The sequence below is a fragment of the Prionailurus bengalensis genome, chromosome C1 (genome assembly GCF_016509475.1).
Source record: "Prionailurus bengalensis isolate Pbe53 chromosome C1, Fcat_Pben_1.1_paternal_pri, whole genome shotgun sequence".
Lineage (NCBI taxonomy): Eukaryota > Metazoa > Chordata > Mammalia > Carnivora > Felidae > Prionailurus > Prionailurus bengalensis.
Window position 1 is genome coordinate 9,539,478 of NC_057345.1, and position 13,854 is coordinate 9,553,331.

At 57.6% G+C, this 13,854-nt stretch overlaps 1 protein-coding gene across 1 annotated transcript in view; it reads right to left on the minus strand.

The window, feature by feature from the left end:
• LRRC38 (leucine rich repeat containing 38) overlaps positions 1-13,025 on the minus strand; it is a 36,687-nt gene extending 23,662 nt beyond the window's left edge. The window contains exon 1 of the mRNA XM_043573795.1: positions 11,029-13,025. Within this exon, the coding sequence (XP_043429730.1) occupies positions 11,029-11,695 (667 nt within the window). The 5' untranslated portion in view covers positions 11,696-13,025. The remainder of the gene's footprint in view (positions 1-11,028) is intronic.
• Between the last annotated feature and the right edge of the window lie 829 nt (positions 13,026-13,854).

Below are 13,854 nucleotides of genomic sequence, written 5' to 3' on the forward strand. Positions count from 1 at the left end.
AAACAACTCTTTCACCCAGAGAAAAATCACCAGTGGCACTTGGCTGCCTCCCTTTTCCACTCATTTTCCCGTGGGACCTGGTTCTTTGTCCCGGCCTCCCCGGGGGCTCCCCACAAGCTTCCCCAGCCTCCCCGCCCCTGCACTGGCTGGGCAATCTTTTCTCTCCACACCACCCCCTCCCTCTGCTCCCGTCCCCACCAACGAACATTAGAGCTGAGGCTTTTCCATCATCCAGCAGTTTCTGTGACCTGGAACGTCCGCCCTCTCTCCTGTGTCCCATCAAGGGGGTACAGAGCATTGGCCGCTGGTCGCTGTTCTGTGGTTCTGTCTAGGGGGCTGAAGACCTAGAAACCATTGTCTTGTCATTATACTGTGTTGACAATGGCCCTTCTCTTTCGCAAATGCTCCCCAATTTTCTTCTAAAGCTTTTTCATGTCAGTATTTCCCTGATGACCCGGGGCGGGGGGAGGGTGGAAGGACAGATGAAGAAACCAAAGCCCAGAAGAGTTAGCGACCTGCCCAAGTCAAGGGGGTGGCATTGGGGGCAGGATGTCCTGACCTCGGCTCTAAGCTCCCAGCCCCTCAGCGTGACCGTGGGCAACTTTCATTTCTGATGCAGACAATCATTTGTGGTGGTTGTGTTTAAAAACAGATATTGTCTCGTTGGCATCTTGTGAAAAAGCAAGGCTATCCTGATAACTTGGAGGGGGGCGTATTTTTAAAAATTTTTATTTGTTTATTTTTGGGAGAGAGAGCACAAGTGGGGGGGGGGGGGGAGCAGAGAGAGAGAGAGAGCCAGAGACAGAGAATCCCAAGCACGCTTTGCACTGTCAATGCAGAGCCCGACACGGGGTTCGAACTCATAAACCGTGAGATCGTGACCTGAGCTGAAATCAAGAGTCAGACACTTAACCGACCGCAGCACCCAAGCGCCCCTAACTTTGGGGGGTCTTTTCTTGATATCGAGAGGGAGAAGAGGGGAAAATACTCTTGTACCTCCTTATTTAAAAGACAGCTGCTGGCGGGTAGGACCTGTGGCAAGGGAACCCATCCCAGAGATTCTTGCTAGGAGCTGGGGTCCCTTTGGACCCCTCATCCTGTGACCTGGAGGAGGCTGACTCAGGAGGGAACAGAATCAGCCAGAATCAGAGCAAGAAGGAGTCCTCACTGCCATCTAGCCCGGGGGCCAAAGACTGGAAGTCAGTTGGAGGAACACAGCCACCAGCTTGTTTGGGGAGTTCCAGTGGGTGCTCTAAATTATCTTTCATGCACGGGTTCTCTGGTTCTGCTCCGGCCCCACCTTCTCCAGTGACTCCCACCTGCTACCCCGAGGGGCCTCTGAGGCGATCTAGGGTCCCACTGACAGCTACAGATGCAGCCAGGACCGGGACCCTAATTCCTGCCTCTTTGGTTTGGGTTCACCTCTAAGGATCTTCCCTTTAATCCCGAGGGGTCTGATGCTCCCTCAAGGTCCTGACCCTTGCCCTTGGCATTTATGCCACGACCAGCCCAGAGGATGGGGGTCATGGGGCACCAGGGGCTCTTCGCTCTGCAGCCTCTGAAGCGGACAGGCCAGGCTGAGAGCCACCGGGAGGATGTGCTGTAAAAACACAGTGTCCACCTGCGTGGGTCACCAGACACTTGGGATTTGACCAGCCATGCTGAAACCCAGTGGGATTTGTAAGGCTGTGTGCATATCTGGTCTGTGCATCAGCATTTCTATGATCTGCATAAAGAGAAAAAAAAATAGCTCCTATGTGTGGTGGTGAAGGAAATTGCACTTTGAGCTTCTTCATATGATGTCACTCGAGGTCAAAGGGCAGATGCCATCACCTGTATTTGACCGAGGGGACACTGGGACCCAGAGCATCAGGGGATTTATCTGCCATCAGACAGTTAAGTGGAAGCACGGCCATGGTCACAGATGCCTCATGGTGGCTGCCCAGCCCCCCACGCCCTGGCAGCCCCTGGGTACAATGTCACCGCGGCTGTACCCCCAGCCGACTGGACTGAGAGGGACAGCTCCCAAATGGAGCCAGACACAGCCTCCTACGGGGACCTGGAAATCGGGACCAACAGAGCACAGTCTCTCCCGCCCCCCGCTGGCCTCTTGAATGGAGCGGTCTGCTTTTGCCACGTGGGTGAGGAAGTAGAGAGAGCCTGTCAGCACGTGGAGGGGAGAATAAGGAAGTGTGGGAGGCAGACATGAGCGGGACAGAGGCCCTGTGCTCCCTGTGGCCTCCCAGGTCTCAGCCACAGCACTTCCTGGGGCCCGACGGCCTGGGACCCAGGCTTGCCGGTGACACCCCACATCCTCACCAGAACCCCTTCTGTTTGCTCCAGATGGAATCGGCTTCCGGTTCAGCTGAGACCAATGGCCTTGGTGACACAAACTCTGTCCACCGGCCGCTCACCTGCACCTTGCACAGCAGAGAATACCAGGGCACTAGTCGCCCCAGGACCCCCAGATGGCCGCCCCTTCGTCCTGCCAGCGGTGCCCCAGCAGAGAGGCGGGCACAGCTGCACCCCCCTCCTCCTTCACAGTGGAGAGCCCGAAGCTCAGGGGCCGATGGGGTCTGACCGGGATCACACAGATCTGGTACACGAACCCGCAGAACCTCCCTTCCAGGCCTCTGCCTTTGCTGAAAGATGCTCTGGATAGCCTTTGCCGACCACAGTCGGAGAGGGCTATGTGCTGAGGACAGAAGCCAAGGCCAGTGATCTCTGTGACAGAGGCCTTGGGTGCGTCTGCTCGCATATGCCACGGCCCCACCGAGCCCCTTCTGCGCTGGGCGTGGCCCCAGGTGCTGGGGACACAGCAGCGAGCATGCTGTTCTCTGGGAGCTCGTGTGTCTGCAGGGACACGAGATATCTCGTGGACAAGGTAGCGTGGACCTCGTGGGTGCTCTGACATAAACGCAACAGAGCTGGGCTGGGGGTGGTGCGGGACTACCTAGGCAGGGGGGACAGGGGAGGTCTCGGAGGCGGGGGCGTCTGCCTGGGGACCTGAAGGTGAGGGAGATACAGCCATCTGAGGAGGAAATGTCCTAGCGGGAGACACAGCAGTAAGTTCAGGGTCCCGGTTGGACAGTGACACTTGGTGTGTTCCAGGGACAGCTGGGGGTCGGTGTGGCTGGGGTGGGGTGGGCAGGGATGGGGGAGTGGGTGGGGGTAGGTCTTCTGGGGCATGGGAGGGAGCTGGCTTGTTCTAAGCACAGGGGAAGCCATCGTCCAAACATGCCACATCCTGTACCAGCCTCTGAGGGTTCAAGGAGGAAAAAGACGTATCTCGTGTCCTCCGAACAGGCCACTCCTGTGACCTGGCAGTCTCAAGCAGTGGTCACAGAGACAGTACAGGATCCAATGAGGTCACACAGGAAAGGCTCCCAACCCAGCCTCGGGGGCCAGAGGGCTGGAGGCTGCGAGGCTAAGTAGGAACCAGAGACATAAAGAAGTAAAGGTGGGGGAGGGGAGGGAGGGCGGGAGGGTAGGATCGGGGACCTGTGACGGCTGCGGCAGAGCCCTGAGGGCAGGAGCCCAGGACAGCTCCCCAGGACCTGGGTCATGCACCCTGCGGTGGGCCTGTAACGCCCACGTTCAGGACAAACGTGCTATTCTGCAAATTGCGTCCCTTTCGGGTCCTCACGACAACTCACATAGGTCCGTGGAGGTCCTGCTGTGCTATCACTGACACAGCCAGCCCGAAGGTGACGAGGCCTGCCAAGCCCTCCCTTCCACACCACATCCAACACCACGAGATTCTGGGATAGCGGAAACTGGACGGGCCACTGGCTGGAAGGCTCACTCTTTGGGTATGTGAGTCAGCTGGCAGCCAGCTAACGGCAATCGGGGCCTCTCCGAAAAAAAAATCCCCAACTGTGTCCCCCAGGGCTGCCCTAGTTGGACAGGAAGGTAGGTCCGCCGTCCTACGTTGCCCAGCGATGAGGCTGCCCTTTGAGTTAACTGACAGAACGGCACAACCAATGTGACATTTCCAGAGAGATCCCGTGTTTGGGACGAAGCGGCAGGCCTCGGCCGGGCTCTCCTGGGAGCCAACAAGACAGGGCGAGGTGGCCTTGTGTCACGTTTTCGGCTCACTCTCCACCGGGACTGCAGACCCTGGTGCCCGTGAAAGCTGACGCTCGGCCCTGGATGCCGGTGGTGACGGGAGAGGTGTCACCCCGTGACTCTACTCTAAATAAGAGATGAGTTAAGAATACACCCGCTGGTCACAGGACATGCACAGACCCGTCAAAGGCACAAGGGAGACCACCTGCCTAAAGGGAAGAAGATCTCAGTCAACCTCCGCCAGGAACGTGGTTCTCAGGTGTATAAACATACCCAAAACATCCGCTCGAATGGGCAGATTAAAGAAAGAAGATGTCCCTGTTTTGTCTGCTGGGAAACAGGTTTAAAAATAATAACACATCACGCTGGGAAAGACGTGGCAAGACAGGTCTTCCCTGCCTGCCAATGGTGCCACCTCCCTAGGGTGCCATTAGGCAAAAAACGTATCCAGACCAAAAACGTATGGTTTAACCAAAACACGTGTGGTTAAAACAACCACAGACTTTCACCCTGCATTTCCGCTTCAAAGAATTTGCACCGAAGAAATGAAATACCAAGAAGCATCCACAAGCTTTACATGTGTGGGATGTTTAGATCAGCACTGTTTATATACCAAAAAAAAAAAAAAAGATAAAAAGAAATAAATCACATTTCTAACAACAGGAGACAGGTTCAACGAATAGATCCATAAAATGACGTATTCTGTGGCCATTAAAGGTTACATTTTTGGGGCACCTGGGTGGTTCAGTCAGTTAAACGTCCGACCCTTGGTTTTGGCTCCGGTCATGATCTCATGGTTTGTGAGTTCAAGCCCCGCATCGGGCTCTGTGCTGACAGGGCAGGGCCTGCTTGGGATCCTCTCTCTCTGCCCCTCCCCAGCTTGTGTGCACTTTCTCTCTCTCTCTCTCTGTCTCTTTCTCTATCAAAATAAATAAACTTAAAAACAAAGTTACATCTTCTAAATCTTTTTTTTTTCACGTTTATTTAGTTTTGAGAGGCAGAACGTGAGCGGGGAGGGGCAGAGAGAGAGGATCTGAAGTGGGTAGGCTCTGAGCTGTCAGCACAGAGCCGGATGCGGGGCTTGAACTCACGAACCGTGAGATCATGACCTGAGCTGAATTCAGACGCTTAACCGAGCCACCCACGTGCCCCAGGTTACATTGTCAAAGTACTGTCATGACAGGAAACTCTCACAACCCAATAAGAGAAAAAAAACATCAGTAATAAGATCTATAATACCACAGCAATTAGTTTAAAACTATGTATGTGTGCGGGGCACCTGGGTGGCTCAGTCGGTTAAGCGTCCGACTTCAGCCAGGTCACGATCTCGCGGTCCATGAGTTCGAGCCCCGCGTCAGGCTCTGGGCTGATGGCTCAGAGCCTGGAGCCTGTTTCCGATTCTGTGTCTCCCTCTCTCTCTGACCCTCCCCCGTTCATGCTCTGTCTCTGTCTCAAAAATAAATAAACGTTAAAAAAAAATTTTTTTTAAACAAACAAAAAAAAAAACTATGTATGTGCATAAGAATACGACCGGAATAAAATACAGCAAAACTTTAGTAGTGGTGGGATTTCGGGTGGTTTCTATTTCCTTCACGATACTCATCTATATTCCCCACGTATACAAGGAGGCTGTTATATTATAATTGGGAAAATCAAACTGCTTTTATTTCTAAAGAAAAAGAAATAGAGTCACCTTGGAGTCACCTGCAGCCCCGAATTACCTCCAGCAAAGCGTCAGTTGTCGTCCCTTTCGCTGAAACACTGTTTACTTTGTCAGTATGACAAGACGTCCCCACTCGTCTGACCAAGGCAGGCCCTCATTATGTCTGACATGAGAAAAGGAAGTAGGTTACCGGCAAGTGGGGGCAGCTCCCCCAGCGAGCAGTGAGTCGGGGCTGGAAGGAGGGGTTAGTCATGTCACTCGTCCAGGACCTTGCCTGTCACAACACCCCTTCCTAGAGAGGGCTCGGGGACCCCCAGGAGCTGAGCCCCCCAAACGCTTGGATACTCCAGGCACTATAGTGGACCTTCTCTAGGAGGCTGCCCACGCAGGGGACCAGGGTTACAGACCCAAAGCATGACCTGTGGCCCCCCTGTCCCCCTTCCCACCCCCAGCCCTTCCTTTCCTCCCTATAGCTGCCTGTGTCAAGGCCTTGGGGTACAAGATAACCTCAGATCTCTTCGCTGGGACCGGGGGCTGTGACCTGCTGGCCACGTGCACCGTGGTTAGAGACGGTGAAAGAAGATGTCTAGGCAATTTGGCCTCCACCTGGGACCCGCATGTGCCCTTGAGGCACTCTGGGGCGTGGTGAGGGTTGTGGACAGTCCGCGGGCTCCATGCACCTCCGAAGTGGAGCACAGACACAGCCCCTTGCCTGTCCCTAGGGTTTCTCAAACCCAGCAGCCTTTCCTCCCTGTGGCTCCCAGATCTAGGCTGGGGACAGGTGAGGCGTCCTGGGAGCGCCGAGTCCTGAGTGCTCTGCCCCCACACTACGACACAGAGACCACGGCCCCCTAGATTCCAGCAGAGGACTCTCTAGAGGGACCTGGCCTCCCCTCACCTCAACTTCCTGATCCTTAATGAGGACAAGATCCCCCTTCCTTGAAACCATCGAATTTTAGAGTTGGAAGGAGCCTTAAAGTCCGCCTACCCACTCCTTTGTTCACAAAGGAAAAATCTGAGATACTGGCACATAGCTAATGAGCTGCTTACTGACCCAAGACAAGACCTTGGGTTTCTAGAGATGCAGAGGCCCTCCAGGGCTCCTCCTACCTGCAGGGGCCTCCGTGTATACTGAAAGGCCCAGGGCAGGGGGTTAAAAATGCAGACCTTGGGCCCCTACCTGCAGCGGCCTACTCAGTAGGCCTGGGGGCCCAAGAATCTCCTTTTCAACCGAGCTCCCTTGTGTCTTCATTCCCAATCCATCTCACTGGGCTGCTAAAGAGACCAGGTGCTGGGCCAGCACGAAGCTTTAGAGCTCAAGGGTGTTACCTTGCTGCTCCCTCTTTCCAGACACTCCCACCCTCTCCCTCTCTACCCCGTGGCTGGCCTGAGTGGTTGCTGAGGACTCTTGCTTCCAGGTCTAGAGTCCTTTCTACCTAAATAGGGATGGTCACTGTCCCCTTGGCAACACACTGTCCCAACCTGCCCGGAACCCACTGTCTCACCAGACCAGGTGCGGGATCTGGGGCTGGAAGGTCCGCCAGCTGTCACCCAGGGCAATCAGAGACGGGGGGGGGGTTAGGGGGAGGGGGTTGGGGATATTCTCGCCCTCCTCCCTGATCGCTGCCCACCAGAAAGAATGAGGTGTAGGGTCAGGCACTCCTGAGTACAAACTCATCTCAGCCACTAACCACATGACCACAAACCGCCTCTTTGCATCTTGTTGGGTAAACTGTGGGCAAAGGCACCTGCTGGGCCCAGTTGTATTAAAGGGGGTGGCACTCGTAAACTACAAAGTGACGTACACCGCAAGGTCAGGCCAGTTACGTCGAGCCAGGGTGGCTCAGTTATGCTGAATTTCAGAAAACAACAAATAACTTTGTGTGTAAGTATATCCCAGGGGCTGCGTGAGGCATACTTATACTAAAATATTATGCATTATTTATCTGAAGTTCAGAGTTAATTAGGCATCCTGGGGGAGGTGTCCCTTGGTTGTTTGTTTAGGTTTGTCAGCTTTGTTTGTTTTGTTGCTAAGTTGGCTGATGGGCATTCCAGCAGGCATTCGGTCTCCTCTTCCTTCAGACCCAGCCCCAGCCCGGCAGTCCCTCCTAAGGTCCCAGCCCCAGCCCTAAGCCCCAGAGGAGCCTGGATGGAGGGGACCCGTCATCCCCAACATGTCCCTTCCTCCCGGCTGTGGTGTGGTCTGTGAGAGGAGCTCTCCCATCAGCACAGCGGCCGCACGAGAGGTTCGCCTGGCGGATGAATGTATTTTTGTAAATGTCTGAGCCTGTCAAGGTCACTTGCTCTGCTCCTTTCTGCTTCTCTGGGGGAGGGGACAGGGAGGCGAGGAAAAGGCAATGAGGACAGGATCCCTTTGCTCCTGCCTTTGAACCCCCTCCCCCTGGGGGAGGCAGGGCACTTGTCTAGAAAACCCTGCAGCTTGGACTGACTCCACGAAGCCCGATTTTCCTCGGCAGGAAGTGGGTGGCCACATCGTGGCAGGGGGCTGGAAGCCTTGAGGTCCCCGTGTGCCCCCCCCAGCTGTTGTTAATTCTCGGTGCCCTCACCTCTCCGGGCCTTCCTGTTAAAACAGGATAATAACAACAGCACTAACACTTCCACAGGATTGCTGGGTGCCGGGCACTGTTCTTGGTGTTTCATAAACCAAACCTCTTTAATCCTCCCAATAACCCCAGGAGGTGGGTGCTAGGCATCATGTCCATTTCACAGAGGAGGAAACCAAGGCCACCCAACTAGCAAGAAGTCGAGGCAGCATTTGGGCCCAGTCTGGTTCCTCAGCCACGCTGCCCTGAGCCTCTGCGAAGACGCAAGGCGGGAGGAGGAGGGACGGGGCGGCTGGCTTCCAGAGAGCACCCTTGCTGTGCTAAGCACCGCTGCGCCCTCGCCAGAACCGACCTTCTTCAAACCTCACTGCAAACGACGCGGGGGACACTCTTACTGCATTCTGAGGGCAGAGGCAAGGGAAACTGAGGCTCAGAGAGAAACGTGAGTCAAAATCGGAACTCAGCTCTCTTGCGTCGAGGCCCCGGGCTAGTTCCCTCGCCACGCACCCCGCTGTGGTTCGCGGTTCTCGGGACGCCGCTCTGGCCACGCTCACGGCAGCCCCCATGGAGACCACGCGCTCCCTCCTCGCTGCCTCTGTCCTCTCCCCGCTGAACCAGACCGACCGTCAGCCAGGGCCCGGACTCTGCTCCTTGCTCTGAACCTGTCCATCCTTTCCCCCGGCCACACATCCCCATCTGGTGTCCCTTTTCTTCCCTCTATCACAGACCCTGGGAGGAATAGCACCTTGCTGTCTCACTGCTCTCTACTTTCGCCCACATTATCCGGTTTTGATCCGGACGACCACGCGGTCAGATGGGCCACCCTGCGTTATCCGTGTCCCAATTTCACATGGGAGGAAGACAGGGCTCAAAAAAGTTAAGGGACCTGGCCAGACTCACCCGGTGTTTTACACCGGGACTCAAACCTGTGTCTTCTGACTCTACATCCAGGGTTCTGTCGACACCTCAGGGGTCAATCAAAGCTCTTTCTTTCTTTCTTTCTTTCTTTCTTTCTTTCTTTCTTTCAATGTTTACTTATTTTTTGAGAGACACAGAGAATGAGAGCATGAGCAGGGGAAGGGAGGAGAGAGAGAGGGAGACACAGAATCTGAAGCAGGCTCCAGGCTCCGAGCTGTCAGCACAGAGCCCGACGCGAGGCTCAAACCCACGAACTGCGAGATCATGACCTGAGCCGAAGTCGAACACTCAACCGACCGAGCCACCCAGGTGGCCCCCAGGCAAAGCCCTTTAGAGATGAGGAGTCTGAAACCCAGACAGGGTACGAGCCCTGTGCGAGGTCACAGCCATCCGTGGCAGAAGTGAGACTGAAATCTAGAGCCTCCAACTCTATAACACCTTGCCCTCCTGCAAGTGGAACCAATGATGCCAACTCAACTACTAACAGGGCTCAGGGAGGCCAACTCCACCCAAAAGCAAAGGCAGCAGCGGTGAGAACCAGTGCGTACCGCCATCCCACAATGACGTTTTTATCTGGACATTCCGGTCTCCCGGAGGTGGGGAGGTGCGGAGAACCAGGCAGCTGAGTGAAGGCAGGTCAGATCTGCTTAGGACTTGCTCACGTGGCAGAGCCGGCCTGGGCTGAAAACGCCAGCTCAGGGGCCTGCGTCTGCAGGGGAGTGATTGCCCCCGACGCCTGGGGGCCGTGCTTAGGAAAGTCTGGAGTGAATAAGGGATCACAGGAATTCAGGGCATAGACGAGCAACGTCCTTGAAATCGCAAGAAATGGAAAAAAGATACACCAAAGCGAAACCCGCATCTATGTCACCTATTCTAACGTGTGACTTACAGCTCTGGGTCCCACTGTGCCAAAGCCTTGGGGGCAAGGTGGGAGGCTTCGCAAGGTCACTGCTAGGACTGATGCTTACATGCTCGCCAGTGGAACACTGGAATCCACTGAGGGTAGGGACATTCTGCCTGCTCCCCATCCTGGGGCTCATCTCTGTGGATGCCGGGGTCCCCTCTTCTCAGCTCTGCCTCGCTTCAGGGCCCCTTAACTTCTGTGCCCGCTGTGTCCCCATCTGCCAGAGGGGTCCGTATGCCCATGTCGCCACTGGAAAAGCACGCCAGGAAAGGAAAGGGGGCACCGGCCTGCAAGGTTTTTATTCCGCTATTTCACATCTGGGCTGCAAAGCCCCAGAACTGCAAATCTTTACTGCATCACTGGCTGTTAAGCAGGCTGCCATCACTCCTCACCAGAAAGACCTCTCATCCCTCTCAGACACCAGAGCTGAGAAACAGACCTGCTCAGGCTCTGGAGGCTGCCGGAGAGCCCTCAGAATTGGCTGGATCCTTCCACGTTCAGCGTGGCGAAGACGGCACTCAGCTCTTTCCCACACGGGAGGGCGTCTTGCCCTTAGGAGGGGCCCCTAAATAATCTGTACCCACCAGGACTAGGACCCAAAGCCCGATGCGTCCATCTCGGACGTGGGTAACAGAGGGATGGTAGGTCCCTAACTTTGGAAAGTGAGTTGTTGGAGAAACAGGTGTAGAAGCATCCGGGCCCAGAAACCCCAGAGAGTCCAGATGCGAGCTGGCCCACCCGCTGTCCCCGGCAGACCTCCGGGCAACGTTCAGGCTGGGAACCTGCCTGCGCCACACTCCTGGGGCAGTTGCTCTGAAGCACCCAGTCCCGCCTCGTCCGGGCCGGACCGAGGCCGCCTGCTCCCTCCCCGTCACCCCCAGCCCAGGGTACGGTCCCGCCTGCAGGCTCACCTTTGGGCAGCTTGGACGCGTTCTCCTGGATCCAGGAGAAGAGGTGGGCGAAGTCGCAGTCACAGAGCCAGGGGTTGCCGTCCAGACGCAGGGTGCGCAGCGCGGGCAGCGCGGCCAGGGTGGCCACGTTGAGGCTGCGCAGGTTGTTGTCGTTGAGCTCCAGCACCTGCAGCGACTCCAGCGTCTCGAAGGCGGCCTCGTGCACGCCCGTCAGGTTGTTGTTGGCCAGGCTCAGCTTGACCAGCCTCCCGGCCGAGCGGAAGGCGCCGGCGCCCAGCTGGGTCAGGTTGTTGTAGCTGAGGTCGAGGAAGGCCAGCTTGGCCGAGCCGCTGAACGTGCCCTCCTCCAGCGAGCGCAGCGAGTTGTTCCTGAAGTCCAGGTAGACCAGGTCGCCGTAGAAAATGAAGAAGTCCTCGGGGATGTGCTGGATGCGGTTGCCGGCCACCAGCAGCTTGCGCACGTCCAGGGGGAAAGGGTCGGGCACGCTGGGCAGCCCGCGGTCGCGGCAGTCCACGGTGTGCGGGTCGGTGCAGGCGCAGCCCGCGGGGCACGCGTGCCCGGGCCGGAGCAGTAGCAGCAGGAGGAGGCTGCGGACGCCCAGCGCGGCGGCGGCGGCGGCGGCGGCGGGGGCGCCGGAGGGGGCGCGGGGGACGGCGCGGGGGCGCATGGCCGGGGGGGACCCGCGCGAGCCGCGGCTACGCGGACGTGGCTCTCGGGGCGAGCCCTCCCGGCGCGGGGCGGTGCGCGGGGCCCCGGGCGGCCGGGCGCTGGGAGCTGGAGGGCGGCCGGGGCGGGGAGGGCGTGCGCCCGGGCGCGCGGGGGCGACCGAGCGCGACGCGGACGGACTGGGGGAGTCCGGGGCGGCGGGGACGCACAGGGGAGAGTCGGGGAGGGAGGGGCGAGCACTCGCGAAGGACTTACCCGGACAGGAAATTAACCCGCTGGAAAATCCCAGGGAGAGGCGGGAGCGATAGAGGTTGCCGAGGGGACTTCGCCGAAGCGGCCCCACCCGGGGCCGCTTGTTTTCTGAGACCCGGCAATAAGACCTGTCGCTGGGACTTGCCAGGAGCGCGCTCGACGACTAAGTTCGGTTACGGAGCGCCCCCCACCCCGGCGATTTCCAGAGGGCGTGTGGGGGCGTGCGCCCGCCTGGTGCCTAAGCGCGCTCCCCGGGCGCCAGGCCGGTTGCCAAAGGGAAAGCGGCCTGGGTCCCTCTGGCTCTGCGCCCCGGGGGCAGTCCCCGCGGGCTCTGGGGGGCCAAGCCAGGAGCTGCTGACCTAGGGTTGGGCGGGGCTCCAGAGTGGCTCGTTTTCCTGCCTCACTCCGCCCACCCGCACTCGACCCATCTCAGGGAGGCACTCGGGGTCAGTGAGGCGGGCAGCTGCCTGCCCCACCCCCCTCCCCCCCTCGCTGTGGCCCAAAAGGAAGCCAGGGCCAGTCAGCGCTTTCCATGCTGGCCGGAGCTTGTCGGGAACCGGAATCCCCCTTGGCACGATCCGACCTGGCTGCTGGTCTGCCCGAGGCCTAGCGGAGAGGCACTGTGGTCTGGGGTCAGAGACCTGGCTCCCCAGGGGTGTGGCCTCAGTTCCAGTGCCTCCGCCTGTCTGGACCCCGCATAAAATTGGAGAAGGTGATAGGTATGATACTGGCAGGAGATTTCCCTCCTGGGGAAACTACTCCCCCAGCAAACTCTTTTCCCCACCCCCGCTCATTTCAGAAATGTTGGAGATGTCCCCACAGAACCAGCCGGAGATTGTCTTGCTGTTGGCTCTCTTGATCCAAATACGCTGGAATTGATAAGCTCCCACTGAACCAAAATAACCCAGGGAACAGCTGTTGGGCAACAGGCCCCCGGAGACCCTGCCCTGGTCCCTGGCCCAACACAGACTGGTGGAGGCTCAGATTCTAAAACCGTAAGAGCTAAGCCTCAGCCTTTTTCCAAAGGTACATGCAGTCTTGATGCCTTCCGATGGATCAAAAACCTGAGCCTCTGGGGCTGAGCCACCAGCTCAACAGATGACAAGTGTTTGCAGAAGACCAGGGTGTGGTGGCGGGTGGGGGTGGGGGGTGGGGAGCGGTCATGGATAAGAGTTCCAGGGAACAGCTCTTGGGGCCCTGCAGCTCTTTTCTCTGCTTGTACTCCAGGCCACCATTCCAGACCTCCCGAATCCTCTGTGCCCCTGCTTTCCCAGGGTCCCCCGCTTGCCTTTATCATCCCCAGGTGCAGGGGTTCAACCCCCGCTCTGGCATCATCCCCTTGAAGAGCCAGGTGCAGGGAGAAATAATCCGAATCCTCCTAGAGTGGGTGAGAGTACCCCAGGCTGCATAAATGAGGTAGTATTTTAATGTCAGACAAAGCACAGGCCGGTGGCAGAATAGACAAGTCCCCCTGTTGCAACTCTCCGGGAACACCCTGCACCGATCTGTTACCTCCTCCCCCTTTCCAGTCTCAGGCTTCGTTCCGGCTGCTCACTGCAGTCCCCAGGAGAACCCGTTTGTCACCGGGCTGAGCCCTCAGCGTCCTTGCTTTGGGACACCTGCATTTGGTGGCGGCCACCTTGCGAGTGTGTCTCAGTGTGTGCCAGCCATTCCTACCAAAGTAGTGTGGTTGCTGGAAGCCTGGCCTGGGAGTCAGGCTCCTGGCCCCGGTCCTGGCCCCACCGCGAGCCACAGAAACTTTCACGGGCCCCTTGATGTCTCTGGGGAAGCACTTCTTCACCTGGGGTCCTTGGGCCCCTTGATGGTGAACTCTTTTCAGAGTTTTGTAAAACTCTGGTGAGAACTGGACCTTTACCTGTGAAGAGGTCACCCGGAGCCAATGCTGGA